The sequence below is a fragment of the Hyposmocoma kahamanoa genome, unplaced genomic scaffold, assembly GCF_003589595.1.
Source record: "Hyposmocoma kahamanoa isolate Upper Pololo Valley unplaced genomic scaffold, ASM358959v1 100021, whole genome shotgun sequence".
Taxonomy (NCBI): Eukaryota; Metazoa; Arthropoda; class Insecta; order Lepidoptera; family Cosmopterigidae; genus Hyposmocoma; species Hyposmocoma kahamanoa.
Window position 1 is genome coordinate 11886724 of NW_020653200.1, and position 25815 is coordinate 11912538.

Genomic DNA, 25815 nt, shown 5'->3' on the forward strand with positions numbered 1-25815 from the left:
CACGCACGCACGCACGCACGCACGCACGCACGCACGCACGCACGCACACACGCACGCACGCACGCACACACACACACACGCACACACACACACACACACACAACCACATATTGCACCCAAATTCACGAGAGAAATAAATGTAGGTCATATACATATATATTTCTCGCGGCTCGGGAATCGAACCCGGCACCTCTGCTCGACAGTCCAGCATGGTGACCGTTCGGCCACGGAGGCAGTTAATAATCCATTATACATACGTCCCATTGCTGGATACGGGTCTTTTCTAAGGTTTAGGCTTTAGTCCGTCAAGTTGCCCCAACGGGCCCATGTTGTTAATTCACACACTTTCTTAAAGTTTGTAAATGGTTGCGATATGCAGGTTTCATCACATTGTTTAGGTACACCGTTAGCGTATGTAACTTAGAAATTTAAATCATATGTACATGCCGCTACAAACATTCGGACTGTCAACCTTTGAATTGAGACGCAAACCAACTCCCACTACGATACCACCGCTTGCACATCTAATTCTAATCAATTTTTTTAAATGGAATGTTGGACTTCACAAAAATAATTAAAGTGTAGGTAAACAAAGAAAATTAAATATTTACAGTATCCTCGCGACGATGACCGTCTAAGCTGCGGAACATTGACTCCATCTCATCAAGTAGACTTTGACTGAAGTCGACTGTACTTTTCTGTAAATAATAAACACAAATAATACCAAGATATAGATACAGTAAATGAACAGCCTGGTCGACTACGACTATCTTAGGCTGTGACGGTGTGAGATCCTTGCATCGTCATTCCACCTTATTATCGCCTTTCTCCACTCGTACCGTATCGTTTTTCTTTCACGATCGAGCAGAGTAACGTTGGAACGATACAAAATCAGAGTGTGAGCAAAGAAATGGAACAATTCAAAATTTGAATTTAAATACAAGTGAAAGAAAAACGATAAGATACGAGTGGAGAAAGGTGATAAAAAGGTGGCATGACGATGCATGGAGGTCACACCGTCACAAGGTCCTTATTAATAAACCCATCACAAATGCAACATTAACACGGAAGAGCTTACTTAAATCAACTATATAATAAATATCACTTTGTGTGCACAGTGTACTCATTGATCAAAAATTGATGTTAATAAACCTCACTCAAAACATAAATTACGTAAAACTCAAATATATCTTTTTTTAACGCGTAGACACTCATAGCCCTGCAATAGGAAAACCCTGTATCGCGGTTGCCATGGACCACACATAGACAACCACACATCACACCCAAACTCGCGAAGGAAATAAATGTAGGCCATACAAATGTTTCTCTAGGCCTTGGAATGTAACTCGGGACCTCTGTGTGGCAAACCAACATGGTAAACGTTTAGCCACGGAAGCAGTTACTATCTTTATTTCATAGGTAAGCAAACTATACTTGAAATCCGTCCGAAATTACGTGCGTCCTCTGATTAGAATGAGTAAAGAACTCTAGGGAGATGCTTTTTGTAAATATACATTTGTAAACAAACATTCATCATTTACAATATTCATTTCAAATATCGAAAATATATAAAACATAAATATTTATTTAAAATCATTTTCTAGATCGAAACAACCTGCAAGAGTCAAACGGGTTAGTACCAAGGATTTTTGTGATCCAAGTACGCAGAAGTTGCATAATTAGTTAACTTTCAGTCATTTACCTACCAACAAATGGACGTCGAGTCTAATACAAAAACCACGAAAAAATGTCCGAAGTTAACCTATACAAACGTAGTGACATGTAACGAAATATAAAAAACTAAAACATTTAATTTAAATTGTAAGGTAATTGCAGTACTGTAGAATTTTGCTTGTAATAATTTAAGGGCTCAAAAACACCATATTCAGCTTCTACTGGAAACTTAACAAAATGCATCATATTTAGCTTCGACTGAAAATTACTTGAACACAAGAGTAATGGAGTATGTAGAATTTTGTACAAATTTACTTAAAGAAATAATAAAGAGTTGGGCAGATACATGTATACAAATATTACTACAAATGTAAAAATAAGCGACTACTATAAGAAATGTACTGATATTCCAACAAACGTAAACTCAAATATCCGTAATTCCGAAAACCGATTTATAATAAAACTTTCGAGTAATTTTGATGCTTTTCACAAAAACAAAATTAGCTTTTGTTTTGTAATCTTCCTAAAAAAATACATTTTACATTATGAAAATGCGATCTAATGTTATGTGGGGCAAATGTATTTTCTGACTTCTGATAGAAAATCCCAAGCGGTAAAACGAGTATAACAATATTTTGTTAGTTATTGCTAACGTTTGATAAAAAAATCATTTTAAAAATAAGATTAAAATCAAAGCGACTCTATAATTTCTTTGTTCTAAATATTTCAATAGCTTGTGGTTCGAACATTTTTTTTTTTTTAAATCTTTATTTATTTATGAGGGTTTTATCTGTGTAGATATGTCACCCTCATAGGTGCGATTCCACTACCACCACAAACAAGAGTGTAAGGCGTTAAGCCTTACACTCTTGTTATGGCGGTTTTAATCATATTGAACAGCATTCTGGCATCCTTACATAAAGGAGCGGCCAAAATGCTGTTGCACATGCCTACCGAGTATGAATTCAAATTTGGAATGTGTTGCCTAATAATTTCACTACTACTACACTCCATTATTGCATGGTAAACGTCTTCCAATTTTCCACACGTCTCGCAGTCCGGTGAAGGCACCTTTTTCATTAAATACCCGAACTTATTTAAAGGTACGTGTCCCGAGCGAAGCCTCAGTGCCGTGACAACTTCACGCCTGCTCATTTTGGCATCGACAAACCATGGTATGCCAGGGAGATTGGGTTGTATGGTTTTATACCATATTCCCTTGGTTAACGATCTTACGTCAAAGTGGGCTTTCAAAGAGCTATAACAACGTTCCTTATTTAAGTACATCAGATCCCTAAAATACGGCACACAAGAGTATGTATCGCCCTCACATGTTGCTTCTCTGGCCCACTTATCCGCAATCTCATTCCCGTTTATTCCTATATGGGAGGGCACCCATTGCAACACAATCTCCCTGGCACCACTGCGTAATTGGCATATCAGACCGAGGATCTCGTATGCGACAGGACATCCACGAAAGCTTGGCCTAGAACATCGCGCTAAATGTTGAAGGGAACTTCTGGAGTCCGTCAAAATAACACATTTATTAAATTCCACGGAACTGAGATAAGACAAGGCTTCAAGGATAGCTATAAGCTCAGCGTTCATTATGGACATTTTTGTCGTAATTTTGAGTTTCATATGGTATTTATTCTGTGGATCGTAAAAGGCCACACCCATTCCATAGTCGTTTTTCGAAGCATCCGTATAAATTGTATAGAATTTACAGTACCATTCTGACATATATTTTTCATATATGATTTTTAAAGTGTATACATTGTGTATTCTTTTCGCGCCGCTTATTGTAGGAATAAAAGGTCTTAATAATTCTGTCAAATCCATATTGCTGACCCACGTGGGTAAAGAAAACATCTCTATTACACTGCCTTGTCGTATGGGGTGGTCATTTAATGTTGCATGCACCGACACCAAAAGTGGCTTCCTTTTCCTTCTCCAGTATGCAAATTGACAGAGTTCAGTCAGGCGGCTTATTAGTTTTATCGACGAGTTGTTTTTGAGCGACTTACATTTCAACCAGAACTTTCCCCCCAAATAGAGTCGTCGAGTATTTAGTGGAGGCAAGCATAGCTCGTTTTCCATAACATGTATTGGTGTACTTTTAATGAAACCTCCGATTACTCGCAAGTATTGGTTCTGAATCCTGTCAAGTTGCATCAATTGAGAGTTACTGCCACTATCGTAGAGGAAACTAGCATAATCTAACCTACTCCTGACAAGGGCAATATACAGGCGTCTTAGGTGTTTCGGGTGCACTCCCCAGCCCGGGCCTGCTAAAACTTTAAATATATTTGTGAATTTTTCGACTTTCTGTTTAGTTTCCCTTATGTGCCTACCCCATCTCAAAGTCCGATCCAACCAAAGACCCAGATACTTCACACTATCAACCATTTCCAATTGTCGCCCGTTTACTACTAAATGTGCTGAATCTCTTCTAAAACTATTACTAAATATACAGACCTTACTTTTATTTGCCGATATATCCAGTCCTATAACGCTTAGTAATTTTGAAAATTTATTTAGAGCCAACTGTAAAGCCAAACTACCTTCTCTAATGTGTTGGTAAGTCAAATACAGGGCAAAGTCGTCGGCATATTGGGATACGTATACGTTATTTATATCCTTACAAATGTGTATAGTAGCCATGTTAAATAAAAGTGGGGATAAGGGATCTCCCTGCGCTAGGCCTCGCGCGGTATTGCGTGTAATATATTTATCAGCTACTTTTATTTTAAGTTGTCGAGAATGGAGAAAAGTCCACAAGTACTTACACACCCTTGCACCTACTCCAAATCTATCAATGATATGCAAAAGACATGTTATATCAACATTATTATATGCGTTATCCAGATCCAAAAAGGCGGCAATACTGGAGTTCTTATTTGAAAAGCCAATCTGAATTGTCGTAATAAAATTAGTTAAATTGTCTAAACTGGATCTATCTTTTCTAAACCCTGTGGTATTGTCGGAGAAATATTTTTTTGATTCTAGATACCACTCTAGTCTGTTGTTCAGCATACTATGGAATACTTTACACATACATGACATCATGGAAATAGGTCTTAAACTTGAGACAGATGTTGGGTCTCTACCTGGTTTGGGTATTGGTATAACATTTATGTCACGCCATTGTAGCGGTACAAAACTGTGCGTATAAAATATATTGTAAATATGTAGCAACAAAGATTTAGCATTATCTGGCAAATTATTAATCATGGAGTACGATATATTATCAATTCCGGGCGCGGTATCCTTGACTCGAAAACATACTATTAACTCTGACATGGTGAATTCTCTTTCTAATTGCCGGTTGCAAGATGAAAATAAGGGCTGTTTCGGGCTAGCAAAGTCGGGGGTGAGACTGGTTAGGAGTTCTGTAGCTTTGTTGGTATCAATATAATTATTTAGATTTCTGTAGCCTTTTAACCATCGCATTTTCCTCCACATTTCACTGGCAGATGTAACCTCATCAAAAGAAGAACAAAATGTCTGCCAGCTTTTGCTACTAGCCTGTCTAATCGCTTTTTGTGTCTCATCTATTTTAGTCTGCAATATTTCCAGATTTTGTGGGGTAGGGTTCCTTCTAAATTTAGATAAGGCTAGTCTCCGTTCCGCAACCAACCTTGACAGGTCTGCAGACCAATATGGCTTAGGAGAAAACTTTCCTGTTGGGTTTTGATTAATTTTGATAAAAGGTATGTGAAGGTCAGCCGCTAAAGTAATAAAATCTACAAAAGTATCGTATGCCTTTTGTAGGTCATTGGGAAGTTTAATTTTTGAGTAAATCTCTTTTAAGCAAGATTTATAGGCAATATATTTTCAAATGCAATAAGTTTAGGTCTGATGCTTCGAAAGTTCCACTGGCAGAAATTTAAATCAATAGAAATTACCTTTTTACGATCCATTGAAGCCTGTTATAGATTCCACAATTCCCTTCAACATTGGCCAGTCTGACAGATTGTTTACTACTACTAATATTAACCACTCTACAAACACACTAATAATTTGTTTCACTTTGAGCTGCAAGTTACACTTTTTGAGAAAAATAATGTCACTAATTCTGGATAAAAGCTCATTGAACTCCACTCCTCTTTCTGGCTGTTCCTGCTTCCTTGGTTCCTTTTTTCCACAGTCAGTCAGTTCATCTGCCGAACCATACACGGGGAGTGACCACATATCCCATTCATTTTCCGGTTTTGACTGGTTTTTCTTCTTCGGTATATTCGCGTTTTTGCTTGTACGAAGCGTTGGTTTTCTGTAACAGTTAGGTGGATTTTCGATAGTAGCTGTGGTTGTAACTATCTCAGCATATGATCTAGATTGAGAGGTGTTTTGTGGGTATGTTATTCCAGTGTTATTCTGGTCTTCGTTTGCAGATAAAGTTTCATAAGTTTTCTTTGTAATTGTTATCTCCTCACGTGGTACATAGGCCAGCAGAGCCTTTCTATAAGTACAGTTGTAATCAGACATTAATCGCGAATCGTTTTTTCTTTTACATATGCCGGACATATTTTATCCAACGCCATATGATTACCACCACAGTTTACGCATTTAAATGTCTTAGTGTCACAATTGGCGTGATTATTCCCACACTTAGGGCAAATAATTTTCTGATAGGGGCATCTTTTCGTGGAGTGGCCCAGTCGCCAACAACGCGCGCATTGTGAAACAGGAAAAACGTAGCGATCGACATGAATTTTTAAGTTTGCGACATACACATAAGGTGGTAAATATGATCCTTGGAAACATAATCTGACTGTTTCACTAGGTATCCAACCGTTTTCTTTAATCCTATCTCGTCGTTGTAAACGTTGAACCGAGATGAGTTTTGTTGAGTTAGGGCAATGTATTTCCTTTAAAATGTCTTCTTCGGAAAGGTCCAGATCTACAGATTTAATGATACCGTAAGATAGGTTGACATTCATTGAGTCTTGTAATTTAAACCCCTGTACATCAAAATACTTGCACGAGTATAATTTCTCCAAACCCTCTTCATTTTCAAAATCAATTCGAGCTCTGTATGGAGATAAATACTTTACTCGCGAAATGTGGTTTATATTATATTCCTTAAATATTTTGGCTAAAGCAAATTGCTTTGGTAGCTTCTCTTTATTTGATATGTACACCTGTTTTGTTTCGGTTTTTCCTTTTTTAGTTTTCTGTACGGTTGTCCATTCATTATCTGTTTCTTCCTCCCTATCCGTTTTTGTAGCCCTCATATTATTCGTACATTTCTCTTCTTCTATTTGCATGTCGTCTCTATTCACATCCTCAGATGAATAACTAAGGCTCCTTCCAAACGTTCCCTCTGTTTTGTCGTTCTCATCATTTCCCTCGTACATCGCTATTGCTCACCGAACGGCGTACGCGGCGGCCGCCGGCCGCGCCTACCCGTATTATTCTCGTTTATTGTCAAATCTCACACGATACCTCCCTCGCAACGTAAACAATATCCGAAGAGATACTACGTCTACCTCGCACGCGTGCCGGAGCGAAACTGGTTCGAACAATTGGAAATGACCAAGAAGTTTACATAAGCTTCTTGAAATTGACGTAATGGGGCTCGTTCCATCTTTTGCTCATGCAATGTGTAGAAAAAGGACAGTTAGCTATTTGATTATTTTGCGTGCTTTTGTAACGTATATTTACGATACATTTGTATGTAAATTAAATACTATAAAACTAAATAACATTTTTAAATGAGAACTATGATAATACAATATATTTGTTTAGAGAAAATATGATACAAAATCCTGTTTTTACACTTTACTGAAGTAATTATTACAAGTTATTATTACATTGGTACTGCATGATTGACAACCGCGCTGTCAGTCGAACAAACGAAGACTGTTACGCGATTGATGCTCTGTATGCGATTTTAACACCCTATAGGTGCGGACACTTTTTAGCGCGAACTCAACGTCCATTCATTGGTAGGTCAATGCTTTCAGTATAAAGTTTTTGTTTCGCTATAGTTTAAAACCTAGTAAATAGATTTGTTTTATATCAACCGGAATTTTAATAATGCACACATTGCACCTTAAATGAATTCGTGACTTCGTTACTGTCAAGAACAACCAGTTTATTCTAAATACGTCCCACACGCAAAATAAGCGCCTTGACGTCGAGTTGCGGACACCAGCCCGTTACACCAAGTACCAAGTACGTCTGGGTCACTTGAAATGGTATCATCATGTTCGAAATAGGTTACCGGAAAGTGGGCGAAACCGGATTCATTCCCTAGTTTGCCATACTTAGTGGTGGAATATTTTCTTCAAATTTAAATGGGATTAATACTGAGGTACGCTCTTTCCAACAAAAAAGAAACATCAACATCGGTTCACAAATACGAGTCGCAGTAATCGCATAACATACAACCTCCTATATATGTACACACAAATAAAAATAATAATACAAGTGAATTGCAAACCACCTCCATTTTTGAAGTCGGTTAAAAACAGAAAAAAATTACAAAATGAAACAAGTGAAGGGTAATAAAGAAAATTAATTGAATAAAGTTTATAAAAATATGTGATGTCTTACCGGTATGCCTGGACTTTCAGGAAGAGCCAAGGATTCAACTTTCATGTTCTCAGTTGCAGTGCTTTCCTGTTGCAAAATTTGTACTATGAAAGTTATTGTGTTATGCAGAATAAATAAAACAAACAGAAAGAGGATGTGAAATTTTTAAAACTATGGCTGCAATGACATAACTTCACGTCACTTTACGTCCTGAAAAGGACTTAAATCCCTGACGTCATGGGAAAATTTTCTTAAATCAATACGAAAAGGGTTCAAATTTTACTTTATATTCATGAATACATCTAATATTCAGCTACTAGTTTTATTAAAGTATATTTTCCTCTTTTTTTACTTTGCTTGTTAGTTACCGTGTCGGTATCGGAAATTTCGTGATACTCGTGCACTTCATATGTCTTGGCGATCGCTCCGAGATTTTCTGTTTTATGCCCTCGTCCTAGTGTTGCACTCTTAACCTAAAATTATAACACAAACAAAAATAATTATTTATACAACAATCGAATACTCAGCAAAAATTCCTTCGATCCGGATAATTATAACAAACCAGTGGAATAATTTCACGACAAAATTTAATATCATGGCAGTGATATCTTGACTTTCAATAAACTTAATTAAAATATCTTAATCTTAATTGATACTTCAGTAGAGCGTAGGTCTATATAATTAGAAATAGAATAAAAAGCATTTATTACAACGGCACAGTACACATAAAAAAAGTATAAACAAAAATGAAAGTATATACAACATGCCAAACATTTTAAACAAAAAAAAGTCGTTGTAAAACCAAATACAGAGACACGACAACAAGTACATAGAAAAAATCGAAGGGTCCGCTGGTTCGTTTCGTGGCTTAGTTCGTGACGTTGGTTCGAATCCGGCCGGGTCGAAGGGTTTTTTTTTCTAAGTGGTAGAGATCATTGTATTAATAATTATAAAAAACAGATGACTTGAAATTACACAGTAATGTTGAGTGTAACACAGCCAAGTTAACACATTGGCCATTATATAATATTTGTCATTAAAACCAGTCAGTTCAAGAGATATTATCACAAAACATTTTTTTTTAATTAAGATTGAATTATACAAAAATAATGCGTGACCAACCCACATCACACCACAATTTTTAATATATATATCAAAAAGAAGCTAACACGGGCACTATAGTGAAAAATACAGACTAATTATAAACAAAAAGTTAGATCGTGATCGAGACAGTGCAACTTGGATGCTGCCTTAGAAAAAAAAAACTGAATGAAACCAATATACATATTCTCGTTTATAAAATAAAGTATTATGTATAAATAAAAATAATTACGTTATTCGCAAGATTCATTCAATATTTTTTTTTAAATTTTGGATTTGTATTTTCTTAATTCGACAATTATGAGTTACGACAGTATTTCATTTCATGTGCGATATAATGTATCGATCTACTAGGCGTTTTGTTGCGTACTGAAAAGCGTTACACGTGTCAAGTGTCACACAATGTCATAATTGCATAAAACTATAAAGTATAACAAAAAGTGGAGAGTCGTCTTACACGGCCGAGACCACATGAAGATAGACACTTAAGACTTAAACTGTATGCAACTTGCCTGAAGACCGTGGTTTGCTCATGGTAACTTATACATTCTAGAGAACCTAAGAACTCGACATACACATTTTAGTTATGATGAAAAATTACATCATTGTATCGTCCGGTTGGCATTCTCTTATTTTCTTAAAGATTCAATACGTTATGTTTTATAAACTAAAACCTTACCTTATTTAGTAAACTTTTGCCTGTAGATGGTTCCAATTTATGACAGGATTTCTTTAGACTTTTCGTTCTTAACTCAGGAACTGTGAAATATAATTACCGTTCACAGTTATTATCACTTCGCTCTTTAATAATAAAAGTGCTTCAAATAAAAACAATGAGAATCTCAAAATATTCTTTATAAGTACATAAATACTATTGAGTGTTTTTTTAATGCTACGGCAACAAACATTTACTGCAAACACTGGGTGAGAAGATGAACAGGAGTTTCATCCGATTCGTGTCGGAATCTATACTCTCTATTCTCTCTCTGCCCAATATTTGACATGTGCTTGTTCAAGCCACAAAACCCTGTTAAGACTTTAGTGAGTATTAATATGCCGTTCCTATCCATTAACAGAACTTCTCTACAATTGACTTACTGCTTTTACTTATTGCTTATTGAATACACTGTAGGCAGCTTTCAGGGCTTTTGAATGCTCAAGACCCTTGCACTGTAGCCAAACTTCTCGGGAGAGATGTGTGCTCTCATTTAGCAGAGTGAGCTTTGAAAGGTTGTATCCCTATGAAGAGTTCGGGTCCAATAAAGGTTTCTCTAGCACCAGTCTTTGCCAGTTCATCCGCTGACAGATCTGACAGTTGGTAATGTACTACGCAAAATAAAGTGTGAACAACGTGTTTAAACTAAAGAGCGGCACGTGGCCATAGTAGGTCGCCGCGTGCGCAGTTACACCGAAGAGCTTATGAGATCATACACTTAGAATAATGTACTTGGCTATTATTCTTAATATTATTTGAAAAACATAATTAAATTGAAAAAAGCTCAATACAAAAGACTGTATTCCAAAAAGTCTATAAAGTCATCATCTGTAAACCAACTAGTCGTCGAGACAATTCCATCAGCCCTAAACCAATAATTCTGCTGTAAATAGTTGAGGGCTTGGGTAGTTTGCAAGCTGTCCCGGTTGCAGCATCAGATCAAGGTTAGAATTTATTATAGTAATGTCATTGGATTTCCATAGTGTACTAAATTTAAAGTGAATTGGACTAGTGCAGGATTTCGTTACCCTGCACTAGTCCTAATCTTAATCTTTTTCTAGTCATGGACCCTCTCAATATTTCAGAGTCCACGGACCCTTTAAGAAATGGCTCACGGGTTGCATTGACGCGCGTCTCGCTCGCTCGTCTCTCGAGTGCGAAAGTTCAAATAGGTCACGCCCACAATACCTATTTAACCACAACATATTTGTAAGAACCATTTTTTATATAATGCATTTTGGGGTTCAAGGACCACAGATTAAGAAACCCTGGTCTAGAAGTAATATAAATATTCATTTTATGATTGTGATCGCTACACTAACTGGGAAAAGAGCTGATGAGCTTAAAACAGCTGAACAAATGTTCATCAAAGATACCTCGACTAAAGTAACTTTCCAATAAAAAAAACGGCTTCGAGATCAGTCCATTCACAAACAGGTATTGAGACACATAGATACACAAAGGTTTCAAAGTTGTAACTCCCTTCTTTTTACATCTGGGGTGAATGGCCTTTGATATCACAAAAAAGAAAGTCGACAAAGCAGAGATTTAAATAAACTTACAATTCAAATCGACTTCATCGCGCTCACTCTTACATTCCAGCCGATGGTTGGAGGATGTCAACAACGGATAGGGCGAGATTCCACCCGCGCCCGTCAGGTGCGACGGGGAGTTTGGATTGATCAACGGAACCTGCTCCAGGTCCTCCGAAGGCTTGTACGGCGTCACGATCTGTCGTGGTGGCTGTTATAAACGCAATATCATTATAAGATATTACCAACTACACAATAAATCTAATGTACCATAATATCAGTAAAGTTATTGTTTTTCTTGAATTTTACGTACCAATAACCCTATGCCCAATCATTCGTAAAAAAACACATACCAAGAAACCACAAGCGGTACTTACGCATCCCGCTGGATCCAGAAAAGATATATCGCCAAAGTAAGCTCCATCCAGTCCAACATGACCCGTGTGTTTAACGTCGCCTTGAGGGCTAGAGATCATGCTTCGTTGGATGGTTCTTTTACCCGTGTAAGTGTGGCGCTTCAAGTCAGATCGCAGAAGAGTTGAGCGGATGGAACGCGAGGAGTTGCGAGCAAGATGCGGCGTCAGAGACACCGGCATGGAATACAGTGATTTCTGGATTGAAGACAAGAGATGATTTTGTTGAGGGGTTAATTGATGAGCATTAAGGCTAGGCATTAGAATACCACCAACGTGAGATTTAGTTATGTATAAAGGAAACACGATTATTTAGATTTGATTGACCTCGTAAGGCCCCATGTACATAAAAATGTACATAATATGCGAAGTGATTCAAACCCAGACCCAGAGTGATTCTAACCTAATATCGCATTAATATTTTACGCTATACACTCTATATGACCATAAGGTATCTATAAAATTTGTTTAGGCTTGAAGCATATAATTATATTTCGTACATTTTAATATACATTGGGCGTTTAGCGATTTTCCAATTGTAGCTTGCTAGGTCTTAAGAGGTTAGATTTAGCAAAAGAAGGATGTAACACAAATTTACACCAAAAAAAAAAACACACGAATTCGTGAATTATAACCGAAAATGAAATCACTTACGTCAGTCTTGCTATATGGTTTGGTAAAAGTAGGATCGAACATGCCGCAAGCTCCGCCGGGAAGTACGCCGTACCATAACGTTGATTTAGTCATGATTCTAGAGCGAAGAAAATATTAACATAAGCGAAGAAAAGTCGTATATTAAATTTAGCATACAAGTGGAAAAAAATACCACTTCGGGAATGGATACAATATGGTTCACAGATTTTTTTCTAACTTCATCGGTCATAGATACATTATTAAAGAGGCTTTGTAATTATAACATAAAGGAATAGAGTTTTTCTCAATAAATCATTGACTTACAATTATATGGACGTCGGGTCCGCGCTAAAAAGTGTCCGCACTTGTAAGGCGCTAAAATCGTATACAGAGCGCGACACTCCGCTTTAGTCTTTATTTGTTCTACGGACAGCGCGATACTGCGATGACATAGCAATTTAAATTTCGAATAGGTTGACTTGGGACATTTTTTTCGTGGTTTTTGTATTAGACCCGTCGTCCATTTATTTGTAAGTCAATGCAATAAATGCAAGAAAATAAAATATATTTACAAAAAGTTACAACAAAACGGAAAAGCGTATAGGTAACTCTTAAACTTTTTTTTAACAGAATAGTAATAGCAGGCGCACGATTAATAAGCCACACTGCCAGATATTAGATCTCAATTTTTCTTCAATCAAAACTTACCTTGTATCAAATGATATCAATTACATTTAAACTAAAAAATATTTCTTTAAAACAATAAAAAACAGACACGCATTGCTCTGAGAAAGCGAGCGGAGGACTTGGCTGTACGGCATTTTTCTTTAGACACTGCGATGTCCTATGGAATATTTGAATATTTAGCTGTTTCCATCGCCGAACGGTTACCATGCTGGTCTGCCACGCAGAGGTCCCGGGTTCGATTCCTGGGCCGAGAGAAATGTTTGTATGGCCTACATTATTTCTCTCATGAGTTTGTGTGTAATTTGTGGTTGCCTATGATCATGTCCACGGCACTTGCGATACAGGGTTTCCCTGGTGCGAGGCTATGAACACTCGTACATACGTACGTTATTATTATTATTTAAAAGTTTAATTTGGCTGTAAAAATTGATTTTCATACAGATTACTCGGCACTACGCCGTCGGGAAGTAATATAATTTTGTACTAAAAACTAGGCTCCAGTGTGTTCATTGTTCAAAGAAAAGCAACATTTCCGAGCAAGTTAGAGAAAAATAATTTAATTATTTATATTTTACTATCCCAGAATAAGGTGGAAGCGGTACTTCAAGTCTCGTTTAAAGAGTTCTGCTCTTTTCAACACACTCCCATATACATGTTGGTTACAATGTTTCTTATATCATTAAATAACGTTATAATCTAACCATGTTTCCAGAAAAGTCAGTCGCCATGCCACCAAGAAATTTGCGCGCTACCATGGTTTCTCATCGCATTGCGTTTATTTATTGAAATACAAATTAAATTATTAAGTAGTACTTACTCTTTTCCTATCACAGTAATTATTTGTCCTGATTTGAATTCAAGGAAATTTGCTCTTCTCCCGTCTTCCAGATTCTGAAAATCATCCGTTGCTTGGACCTGTAATCAAACGCTGTTTTTATCCAAACACTTTATGAATGTTGAGTTTTCGATTAATCAAGATAATTGTATAGTTTAAAGATAATTTCTTTGAATGTGTCGTACGAGGTACAATTTTTATTGTAAATTATTATTACAATAATTTTACCTGTTCTGGTCTGATTTCGCGCAATTTCAGACCGAGGTCTTTGAATTTAGGACGTTCATTAGGATCGTGGGACCAGCATTGCAGCATGGTAGAGTAATATTCTTCGGGACAACACTCCGGGCGTTCCAGTCTCTGAAAACAGTTACGAACATTTGAAGCGTTCTTTTTACCATCAGTCAATAGATATTTATAAAAGGGGAAACATTTAATTTGAATCCTAAAATGATGACTTTTAAGTTCATTATAAATTCGAAGAAATTAATTGTTATAAATATTGCTTAACTGGCGTATCTCTTAGAGTTGGTAAAGTTACAAGGCTGAGCTTCACAGCGAGAATAAATGCGCTAGCTACGTACTCATCTTATATAGAATACACGCACGTAAGTACAAACGCTTACAGGTCTTGCTCAAGTTTGCTTCGTGGGTAAGCTCGACCGTATCGCCAGATGATTAGACATTATAGAATTACGTATTTCCACATGGTACAATCTTAGAACAGTTCTTTAATTCGTTTTCACGGTTTATATCTTTTACTACAAACAAGTGTTTAATACAAATTCAAACCTGAAAATTGGGGGCATCTATAGCTTCTAAGATCTGCTGTCCGGAGAAAGCTGCCCATGGTTGGAATCCGTAAGTAAACATTTCCCACAGGCAAACGCCGAAAGCCCACACGTCACTCGATGACGTAAAGCGTAAATACAAAATGCATTCCGGTGCGCACCTGATAATTACATTTGACAAGGTGATTAAAAAAAAATGCACGACGCGACGTTCCAACCCATCGAAAATGTATGAAACGAAATAAGCTTACAGTTAGCGTGCTCTTGCATTTTCATTCATGAATACTTAATGTTGATAATATCAATCAATTATAGTTTCCCATCACAACGTAACGTAATTACCCAGTATACTATAAGAGGTATTAGTTTATTCAGTCATCCCAAGTGCCTGGCAGAGAGTGATATTTAGCAATAAAGCCGCGTTGGTTCGTCTTGTTCTTCTTTTTGCTTATTGGCGGTGCCCCTTTAGGATTTCGCCAGTACCGAGTTTTCCGCTTAGTTATTATGAATATTATGGTAAAAATAATGTAAAAACTATGGCGATCACTGCCAATGGCTAGTTTGGTCTCGAGTGCCGAGAAGTGTATTTGTAGGTATTGCATGAGCTAGCTGCTTTTGGTTTTAGTGTCTCTAACTATGCCTTATGCATCTCGTCTTCTAACCCTAGTGTTTTTTTTAATGGGACAGTATGGGGAAATCCGAAACCATAGAAAATACAAGGAAACTATCTTAGGAACCATTAAATTTTTTTTGTGGAAACATTTTTGGCATAATCAATTTTTTGATCAAGTGTGAGTTGTCCATAAAAATGAATAAAATTGATCAAATTTTTTTTTAGTGCTGATCCACTCAGTTTTATGTAAGAAGTTTATTATATTGTATATATATGAGATGAAAACAATCGGGACAGCAGAAGCTGGTCAAATTTCATAAAATGTTCCTCATACAATATGAAGAAAATGACTATTTTTTTATGCTGATAGAGTCGGCTTTCTCACAAGGATGATTTCATTGTACGGTACGAAAAAATCGAGGTAGCAGAAGTTGGTCAAATTTAATTAAATTATTTTTCAAGCTGTAGATATCTAAGACAGTTTTCGTGCATCTTCTACATGGTTTCACATTTTTCCATTAAAAACTGTATTAAGAACGCGCATGACCGCGTCCTATCTGTACATCACTGTAAAGATGATTTGGATACAGTTAAACATAGCAACTTAACAACGTTGAGCTATTTCGACGCTGACGTCACCGGGGTCTATGGACATTTCCTAAAGTTTCAATAGACACATGCCAAGTACGATTAGCAGCCAACCAAAAAAAAATATATTTGTCAGTCGCTAATTTAGCCTACGAACATTTAGACGACTACCTATTTTCTTTTAGACCTTTCTGATTTAATATTCATGACACGACAATGAAAAAATCTTTCACAAATTTATGCTAATGCAGAGTTGTCAGATTGTGTAGGCGAAATAGTTATCGCAAATACAACGCTCACCAATCGCCATGACCCGGTTCCCATATCGTATCATATAGCGTCTACTAAACGTAGCTATCAATGGTAAATGATGTCAGTCACTTTCTCTCCATAATGCATCTGGATCAACCTTTCCTTAAGTAAGAATGAATCAAGCCGACTCTCACACATACTTTGCATTTTCAAAACTTATAATTAAAGCAATAAATAAATGATGCAGGCCATCAACTTTTACTTGCATTTCTACAGTCAGAAATATTTTTTATTCAATTTCAACAAATTCATTTTATTGAATATCGTGATGTTTTTACTACATTTTTGTGAAAATACTTCACTGGTTTTTTATTATTATTGATTCAAACTAGGGATGCCGCAGATGTAGGTTATGACGACATTTGCAAATGCGGGCGCAGACTCGAAATTTTTATCGTTGAAATCTGCAGATGCGGATGATTGAATTTTGTTTTTCAGAAAGATTTGAAGTCATTGAAGTTTGAGTCATTGAGTTATTATTAATTTAAGTAAAAGATAATAATTTCTACATAATTTTATAATAAAAGAGACGAAAGATAGAAGGCATAGACAGATAATGGCGTTTATTAATACTTAAAAGTTTTTAAAGATCTCGTGGACCGTACTAATCTAATAATAATTTTTGTTTAGAAAACAAATAGCTCGTTGCCTGCACTACAGGCTGCCGAGTATTAGTGCTAATTAGCCAATCAGGGATATAGACCCTGTAATTAGCACTAGTACTCGGCACGAGCTTTAAGTAGGGCCTGCACCCGACGATCTTGCGTGACCTGCTAAACATCCGTATCCGTAAAAACTGATTGATTCGAATGTCAGATGCGGATGAAGATATTTAAAAATATGCGGATGATCCGGTAGCGGTAGCGGATGCGAATGCAGACGTCTGCGACATCGCTAATTCAGCACAAAGAAAAATTACTTCGATCCGGCTGGTTTTGAACCAGTATCCGTTGCCTCACCGTGGCAACAGTCACTGGTTCTAGTCCAGATTGATACTAAATCAATAATAATAATAGAGTCAAGTAATTATGTTACATGTTTTGTTCTACTTCGGTAATCGAAGTGCAAGAATAGTAAACTGGACCACATGCAACGAGATACCTTCGCGATACTAACCAAGCCACAGGTAATTTGAGATTCACGTTGTAGTTTGTTTGATAGTAATCTTTTCCAACACCAAGCGCTCGCGACAGTCCGAAGTCAGAAATTTTTACTCTGTCCTTACTAAATACTAAAATATTTCTTGCAGCTAAGTCTCTGAAATGCAATAAATACAGCATAAGTACTTTATGCGCCCTGTTCCTAGTAGTTGATTTGACAGGCCTTTCTATCACACCACCTAATAGACTTTTGAAGTTTAATAGTGAATAAACTGCTTCAGGAACTGTTAAAGAACTACTAGCAAAAATCATTTTTTAACCGACTTCAAAAGACGAGGAGGTTCTCGCCTCACTACCTCAGTACCTCAGTAGTGGTCCCATTTAAATTTGAAGAAAATATTCCACCTCTAAAGGTGGCAAACTAAGAGATGAATCCGGTTACGAGCACTTTCCGATAACCGATTTCAATAAAACTTGGCAAAGAGATGTAATTCCACGAACTTTTGAGGTCGGTATTTTTAGTACTCTGTACTGAGATTATTACAAATTAGAAAAACATAAAATAGATGAAGTTATGCATAAATGATTTTTCATTGGTTTTCCACTACACCAATCTCTTTAATGTTAATTGTAAGGACTAACCCACACTGAATGCATTGTAAACCTCAGTAACATAGTTACACACAAGTACCTATAATATTCCAAATTGTTGAAAGGTGTATCATTATAATACAATCTGTTTTTGTAGTGTTTTATATTAGTTTCATTATCGTCTTACCTATGAATCAGTCTTTTGTTTTCCAAGTAAGTCATGCCTTCACAAATCTGTTCGGCGAACTCGCACAGATTTGGCACAGGAAAACTAGTTCGCAGCTGTATTTCGCGAAGGCACTCTAGCAAGGACCGTAATGGCGCTAGTTCTGTCACCTAAAACATCGTTACAAATAGTCATGTAAACCAATGTAATTAAGTCCTTGTACAGTGCCACCATTATGAATACCAAGTTATGCGTACATACATAGGTGCATATTTAATTACAAGCCTAGAGATTATGTTAAAAAGCACCCTGGAGAGTCGCCAGAATTGAATATGACAAAATTTTTTATGAATTTAATCTTACCATTACCTAATTAGAAACGGCTGCAACTAGAAAACTATAAGACTAGGTAGTTTATATCAATTTCCAGTATTGTATAGGTAACTTAATATTGCAATGCATTACCTTAGAGCTTAACGATTATCTTCAACCAGTTAGTTATCTACTAAAACGAAGCGGAAAAAGGCAGCCTTGTACTTCACCTTTATTTTGACTCAACAGTGTAGGGATGAACACACTTAACACAGAACACACTTTTTTATTCTATTTATGAAGATAAATAGCCGTACACTACACGTATTTTTTATAAAAAGTTTTAAAATAATCTATAGTGTGAACATTTTCCTTTTAATGTACAACATTTCTGCTAATGGTTCGAATTTATAAACATCAGTTATAGTGTTTTTAATTTAAATAAAATATTTTTAGAACGCGATCACAACGATTCTCATGCAAACTAAAATATCTTAAAATTCCCCACGTATTTTTTTTTAAGTTCTACTAGCATATGTCGCCGTTCCGTCAATGCGTCAATATCTATAATAATTAATATATATCTAAAGCTAGGAGGGAACGAAGAGAGATCATTCTCGTTACTTTTTATTCTCTGTAAAAGTGGTAAAAGATCGGTTATCTACTGTATTTACCGACAATTGATGAATGATGACGCACCTATGAATGTGCACTATATTGCTTTTCTTCAATTGAAAAGAAACTTATTTGCTTACCAACATTAAAGAGTCCAAATGCAAAACTACTCCATATAATCGCACAATATTAGGATGTTCTATACTGTGCATGACAGCTGCCTCTTTTAGAAACTCTGTAGAGTTTGAGGTCATTCTTTCATGACCAAGGCACTTGATGGCGACTTGCAACTGTAACAACAGTTTTAGATGAATATCAAATCAAATTAAATGAGTTAGATCAGCGGCTTCCAATCTCTCCAGCTACGCACATCTCGGGCAACAATTTCGATTATCCCATAATAAAAAAGTAATGAAAGTTAGTAAAAGTAGTTAAAAAGTAAAGTAATGAAGCTTTAATATTTATTTTTATTTATCTGTAGATTTTTACGGACTTGCACTTGGGGAAAAAACTGCAAAATGAGGTAAAGAAAGTTACACCTAGGATAAACTTGAACCAGACAAACCAGTAAACATAGTGTTAAAGATCTGTGCGTTTACCAAACCAAAACCAAAGATACCTATATCTAAAGTCTACAACTTGCGATATGAAGCGACTTGTGTTTGAAACATAAATTAATGTGAAAACAATAGAAAGTGCACATTGGAACAAGATTGACTGTTATCCATTTTTTTATCAAATGTTATAGTTAGTTTGTAGGCTCATATAATTTCTGTAACAAGATCCGAGAGAAATAATAACACAAAGCTTAAAATAAAATTACGAAGGCGAAAATTGTATCACCGACCTTATCATAAACGAAAGAAACTGAAACATGTGTCCACTACGGGGACACAAAACGATTATACTACAATACAGATTGCATTACATAGCATTGTCTTACAATAATAATTACATTACTTTCACGAGTAAATCGATTAATTTATATTTAAAAAAGAATACCATAAAGAGGTTAACAATAAGTTTTCGCCTGTTTTTTTTTTAACTCATTTTGATGACAATAACCAGTGAGCATAAAGTATTATACTTTCATATTATATCATTATATCATCGACAATAGCAATATTTGCCGTAGTTGTAAACGACTTTACAGATATCTCCGTTATTATTCTTTAAGATGACAAATTCAAGATGACTTTAGTCATACATTATGATTTCATACTTTGATAATGATAATATGCTCACTTCGCTACTGAACACAAGGGCTGCGCAAGAAAAGATAGCTTTCGCTTCGTTCTGGCTATGGCAATGGCGTAGACGGGTGATATTCAGGTTACGCGTGAAACATACCGAATGTCCCGCGCCCGCGTTCGGTTTGTTGTCGTCTATGTAAATATACAGAATTAGACCAATCGCGGGCCCGCGCCGACTCGCACCCGCGGTCTGTGAGTTTCACACTTTAGTATTCTATGCCTAATTTCAAATATTGTAATAATAATAATAATAATAATTAAATAGTTTATTAGTTTAAATAACAAATGGCTTACAAAATAAAGCCCGCCAAACTGCAATACAGTTTGTTGGCAGGGACACACTCTCATTAAATAATATGCCTCGACCCACTCATCATACACACACATCCGCATCCACTTATCGTACACACACACCACACATACTCATAAATACTAAACTACATACTGTTTAACCATTTGAGACTTGTAGCAACAATGTCTCCTTCACTTTCTTTTTAAACATCAGCTTCGATACATTACTTTCATCTATACTCAAATCATTATAGATGACCGGTACAAGATATTCCTTTGTTCTTTGACCGTAATAATTTATAATCCTAGGTACAATATACTTTTTATCAATAACAGCTCTAGTGGTATAAGAATGTTCATAATATTTTTTTAAATCATCCCTTCTGTACTCCTCCACTGCTATTAATAACTTGACCCTTTCATGAACCGGCAGCACCCTACACTTCGAGAACAATTCCACATAGTTTTTGTGACATTTTTCCTTTACATCCTTGTCAACCAACAATTTTAAAAACCTTATTTGCAGTTGCTTAATTTGGTCTAAATAAGATGTAAATGTGCGCCCATAACTACTAAGACCGTACGAGATAATAGAATCGGCTAGCGCATAATACACCATGTATAAAGTAGCCTTATCTACAATAAACTTAAGCTGAAAACATCTATTTAAAGATAGTCTAAGTTTCGAACATACATTTTCGACATGCAACTTCCATGAAAAATTATCATCAACTGTTAACCCCAAATATTTAAAATCCACTAATTCTATTTTGTTACAATTACAACTTATTTTTTTCTTGTGAAGACAATCATAAGAATGACCCAACACTGTAGGACTGTCAGAATATACTTTGCTATGGGGAGAATATACATGCATACATTTTGTTTTGCTATGATTTATAATTATACCATTATCATGAGACCATTTAACAATACTATCGAAATCTTCCTGAATCTTATATTCGATGTTTTTTAAATTGTTGTCAGCGTACACTAAACAGGTGTCGTCCGCATACATGTAAACCTTACAATGCTTAACTACATTACACATAGAATTAACGTGCATGCTATACCCTATCGGTCCGTATACTGAACCAGTCGGCACACCATAGGTAATGTTAAATATGTCATGTATATTGTATTATAATTACTACTCGAGTGTAGTAACCTGAAACATTTCTTAATATTTCACGGTAATTTACGCAAATAATAAATAAAAATTGCCACCGAAATTAGGCAGAGAAAGCTAACCTGAAAATTACCTAGACGTTATCAGTAAAAAAGACAAATACGAGTATATAGGGTATGCTCACTCTTTGGCTGCCAGTATTCCAAGTGCCTTGCTGCACGACACCAAACTGGCCCATACCAAGTTCTTTATTGATGGTAATATCCTCGACGGAAATAATATGTTTTGTAGGAACTTTCACATTGTTTTCTGTGAACGGCTGATAGTCTGCAGGTGTACAGCCATGTGCATGTGGGAACTAAAAATTAAAGACATTAAAGACATTACATAGTTAATACGAAATTACGAAAGCAAAAATAACCAAAAATTGGAACAGGCACAGTATATTTGCCTAAACTTGAAATCCCTCAAATTCTGAAAATTAATTAAAAATAAAAAGGAAGAAACATTTCTTCTAATAAAATAAACACGCATAATAAACATATCAAACATGTAGAACCAAATGTAGAAACCAAATACAAAGATACGACGCAGAAAAATTCGTGAGGTCCGCTGGTTCGTTCCTTGGATTAGTTGGTATAGCTGGCACAGTATGCTTGAAGACGTCGTCGGTTCGAATCCGGCCGGAACGAAGGAATTATTTCTGAGTGTTCGATCTTTGTATTAATAATTATAACAAACTAGTGGACTAATTTCACATAAAAATAATTGAATATCAATTCAATAATTTTTTTTTCTTTATCCTGTAAAGTTGTCAAAATTGAGACATCGGCAGTTCACAGTCGATTTGGCATTATTTGTTAAACAACGACCGAATGCTTAAATTCTATAATGAATGGCGCGTGAGACGTGAGTGCATCGCGAGATTATGTGAATGTGTGCTTCCATACATAGCGCGCGGTGGGCGTGCGCACATACACGAAACGCTCCTACGTTTGTATGGAGTTAGTCCTACTTGTCTAATTATATTATGGTTTTACTTTCTTGAAGTACATACTCTGCCTGTTCTGATTTACACTCTCACTAGACGCATTCATTATGAAATACAACTGTTAAAGTAATTAAAACGTTGGCCAACACCAGATAAGCGATGATCAATCCTTATAATGGTTAGATAATTCTCAGAAATGTTTAATTAATTTCATTGTTACTAAAAGTGTAACTCACTGCTTCATTTCTTTTGGAGCTCAGTAATTTCTTGATTTTAGAGATGTAAGGGTTAGGGAAATACTTTGTATAAATTTTTTTGTATCGCCTTTGCTCTGGTTTGGAAAGTCCAATCTGCACGAGATCCTCTGTAGCGACAAATTTCAGTTGTGACACTTTTGTTACTTTCAGGATGTCTCTGCAATAAAATATAGTTTCAGTTTTTATAGACAACACGAACATACGAACATCGTAGGTAGTAAAATGTTTGTTGCATATTGTCGCTTAGCAATTGTAGTATTACATAGCACTTAGCGCATAAAGAACTGACAGCGCAAAAAATACTTTCGTCTATTAAGAAAGATATATAATACGTAATTATTTGAACATAAAAAGCGACCAAGTGTATAAATAATAATATAATAATATTTATTTCATTCGTGTACACATACAGCAAAATTAATAACAATGGGTATATTACATAAAAACATAACTCATTTCACTGATTGTATGTACGTGCTACTTATATAGAATGTATGCCTCGCACACTTAAGATTCTGTATAAGATCTCTTCTTATTGATAATTCATTTCTAAGCAAATTTTTAAAACCCATGCAACTCCACTGACGATCGTATTTTTTGGTTCATTTAACTCAATACTTATTCTCCTATCCTCTGCCTTGAAATTTGTAACGGAGAAAGACGCCAAAGAAATAAAAAATCATATATTTAAAAAAAAAGAAAGTCCTTTTTTTTATTACCCATACCACTCATATGATACGATGATTATGTAAAGTACGTAAGAGGCGCATGATTAATATTTACACGTTTTGCCACAAGTTAGGCACAGGATCTCTGTTTCTCCAATACTGACTTGCTAAAATCACTTCCTCTGTCTGAAATTTACCTATGACATACACTTGGTCGCTACTCTGACATAACGTCATTTTACTTATGTAGAGTAAATAATATATAGATATAAACAGTGCGTCAAGAAAAACAATACGCTGACCTTAAGAATGATCTTGCCACAATTATTTTCTTTGTTTATGTGGTCTAAGCTATCGGCATTATCTAGGCGTCAAGTGTGCACTAGACAAAGTAGATTTTTTTTTAATAGAGTGGTTATGTGCAGTGATGGCTGCTAAAGTAGTAAGTTTTAAAACGTGTGCAAAAGGCAAATATAGTGTTAAACAAATGTGCAGCAATTTTTTTATAGGATACATAGTGACGAGACCAACAAATCGTGCGCTTGGTGGTAAGCGACACGCCTGTCCATAGCAGCTGCAGTACCACTCAAAGCTTTAAATCGAAAAGATCTGAAGGGTACTGCCACTCCGCCCGTCCACCCTGAGACGTAAGTTCACAAGTCCCATGTGCCTGTAATTTCACCAGCACGCTTACCCTTCAAAATCAAAATGCAATAATGGCCATATTACTGCTTGACAGCAGAAATAGGTATAGCAGTACTTCCCTGGACGAACTTTTTCACAAGGACCTCTACTGCTACTAAAATTCCGGTATTCTTCATTATTACACATAGTGAAAATGAGTATAAAACGTGTAACGTTCAATATAGCATGTGATTGCTGGAAAAACTAGTTTGTTTTAATTACATCTTAGCTAGTGAAACTAAAAAGAAGACGCTTAACAAAATCATAGTTTATTAGTAGGCTATCGCTCGTAGCGCCGGCGCAAGTTTAGTTAACAATAGTAATTAAATAATTGATAAATCATACTAATTTTGAGACAATCTACTGTGTTACCAACTGCAAAAGTCTTGAATGTAACTTAACGAAAATGAATGAAGTGGAGATACACTCACAAAAAAATTAGAAGACCAAAAATTCTAAAAAATATTTGGTCTGCTGACTACAAAAGATAAGACACCAGATAGAGAATATAGAAAAAGTTAGACGTCAAGTGAGAACTTTTGAAGAAGCCTTCATTGGATGAATGGAGAAGAAGAGAAAATAATTAGAACATTTTGATTCCTGATAAACTCCTTTGTGCTTGAACAATGTTCCATCAACACTATGTTTTCGCATTACTAAATGCTGTTTTTAGTCGAATTTTCCAAATTAAATTAAACTACTGTAGGATCATCTTACCTAATGACTGTTTTCACCTAATCTGGTTAACGCATGTTAGTCCCAGAGTGAATTTCGTATGCACATTAGAGGACATCAGTAGCGTAAGAAATGAAGAGGCGACTAATGATTATCAAGATAGCAAAGTTTGGACATGTGCTTCTTCAAATCAAAGTGTCCCGAGCGAGCTGTTATTTCTGCTAACACCAGAGCCTCTGTAAGGCTTAAGGCTGTAAGATTTACGAGAATTTGAAACTATGAAACTAAGCAGATGTTTGAGCAAATATCTGGTCAGTCGCCATTTTGTATCCGCTACTTTGGCAAAAATATTCAACAGGCAGTCAGGGGTCATGAGTCGGCCACTATAACATTTATTCAAGAAACCCCAACTATCTCCAATAGTTTCCTAGATGTTAGTGCGATGTTTCCAGGTAATTGTCATGTAGTTACCACTCAAATTCAAACAGTTACCATAAAAGTAACAAAAATCGTAAAATAGTTGGGTTTCCTTTACACAGTGCCAAAATTTGTAATTATTTCTATTCTTAGTACACATATTGAAGGACTAAAAATATAATTCAAATTTAGTCATACTCTATTATAGCAAAAACTGTACCAAAAAATAACT

General features: G+C 35.9%; 1 protein-coding gene across 2 annotated transcripts in view; it reads right to left on the reverse strand.

Moving 5' to 3' along the window:
- LOC113240566 (activated Cdc42 kinase-like) overlaps positions 1-25815 on the reverse strand; it is a 42290-nt gene that overhangs the window by 15295 nt on the left and 1180 nt on the right. For both annotated transcript variants that reach the window (XM_026477910.1, XM_026477903.1), the window contains exons 2-16: positions 23119-23296; positions 22076-22249; positions 19359-19508; positions 18313-18461; positions 17551-17691; positions 14923-15082; positions 14359-14490; positions 14113-14210; positions 12630-12726; positions 11940-12173; positions 11593-11773; positions 9995-10074; positions 8583-8687; positions 8236-8301; positions 612-698 (exon numbers count right to left, since the gene is read on the reverse strand). In XM_026477910.1, the coding sequence (XP_026333695.1) occupies positions 612-698; positions 8236-8301; positions 8583-8687; positions 9995-10074; positions 11593-11773; positions 11940-12173; positions 12630-12726; positions 14113-14210; positions 14359-14490; positions 14923-15082; positions 17551-17691; positions 18313-18461; positions 19359-19508; positions 22076-22249; positions 23119-23296 (2032 nt within the window). The remainder of the gene's footprint in view (positions 1-611; positions 699-8235; positions 8302-8582; positions 8688-9994; positions 10075-11592; positions 11774-11939; positions 12174-12629; positions 12727-14112; positions 14211-14358; positions 14491-14922; positions 15083-17550; positions 17692-18312; positions 18462-19358; positions 19509-22075; positions 22250-23118; positions 23297-25815) is intronic.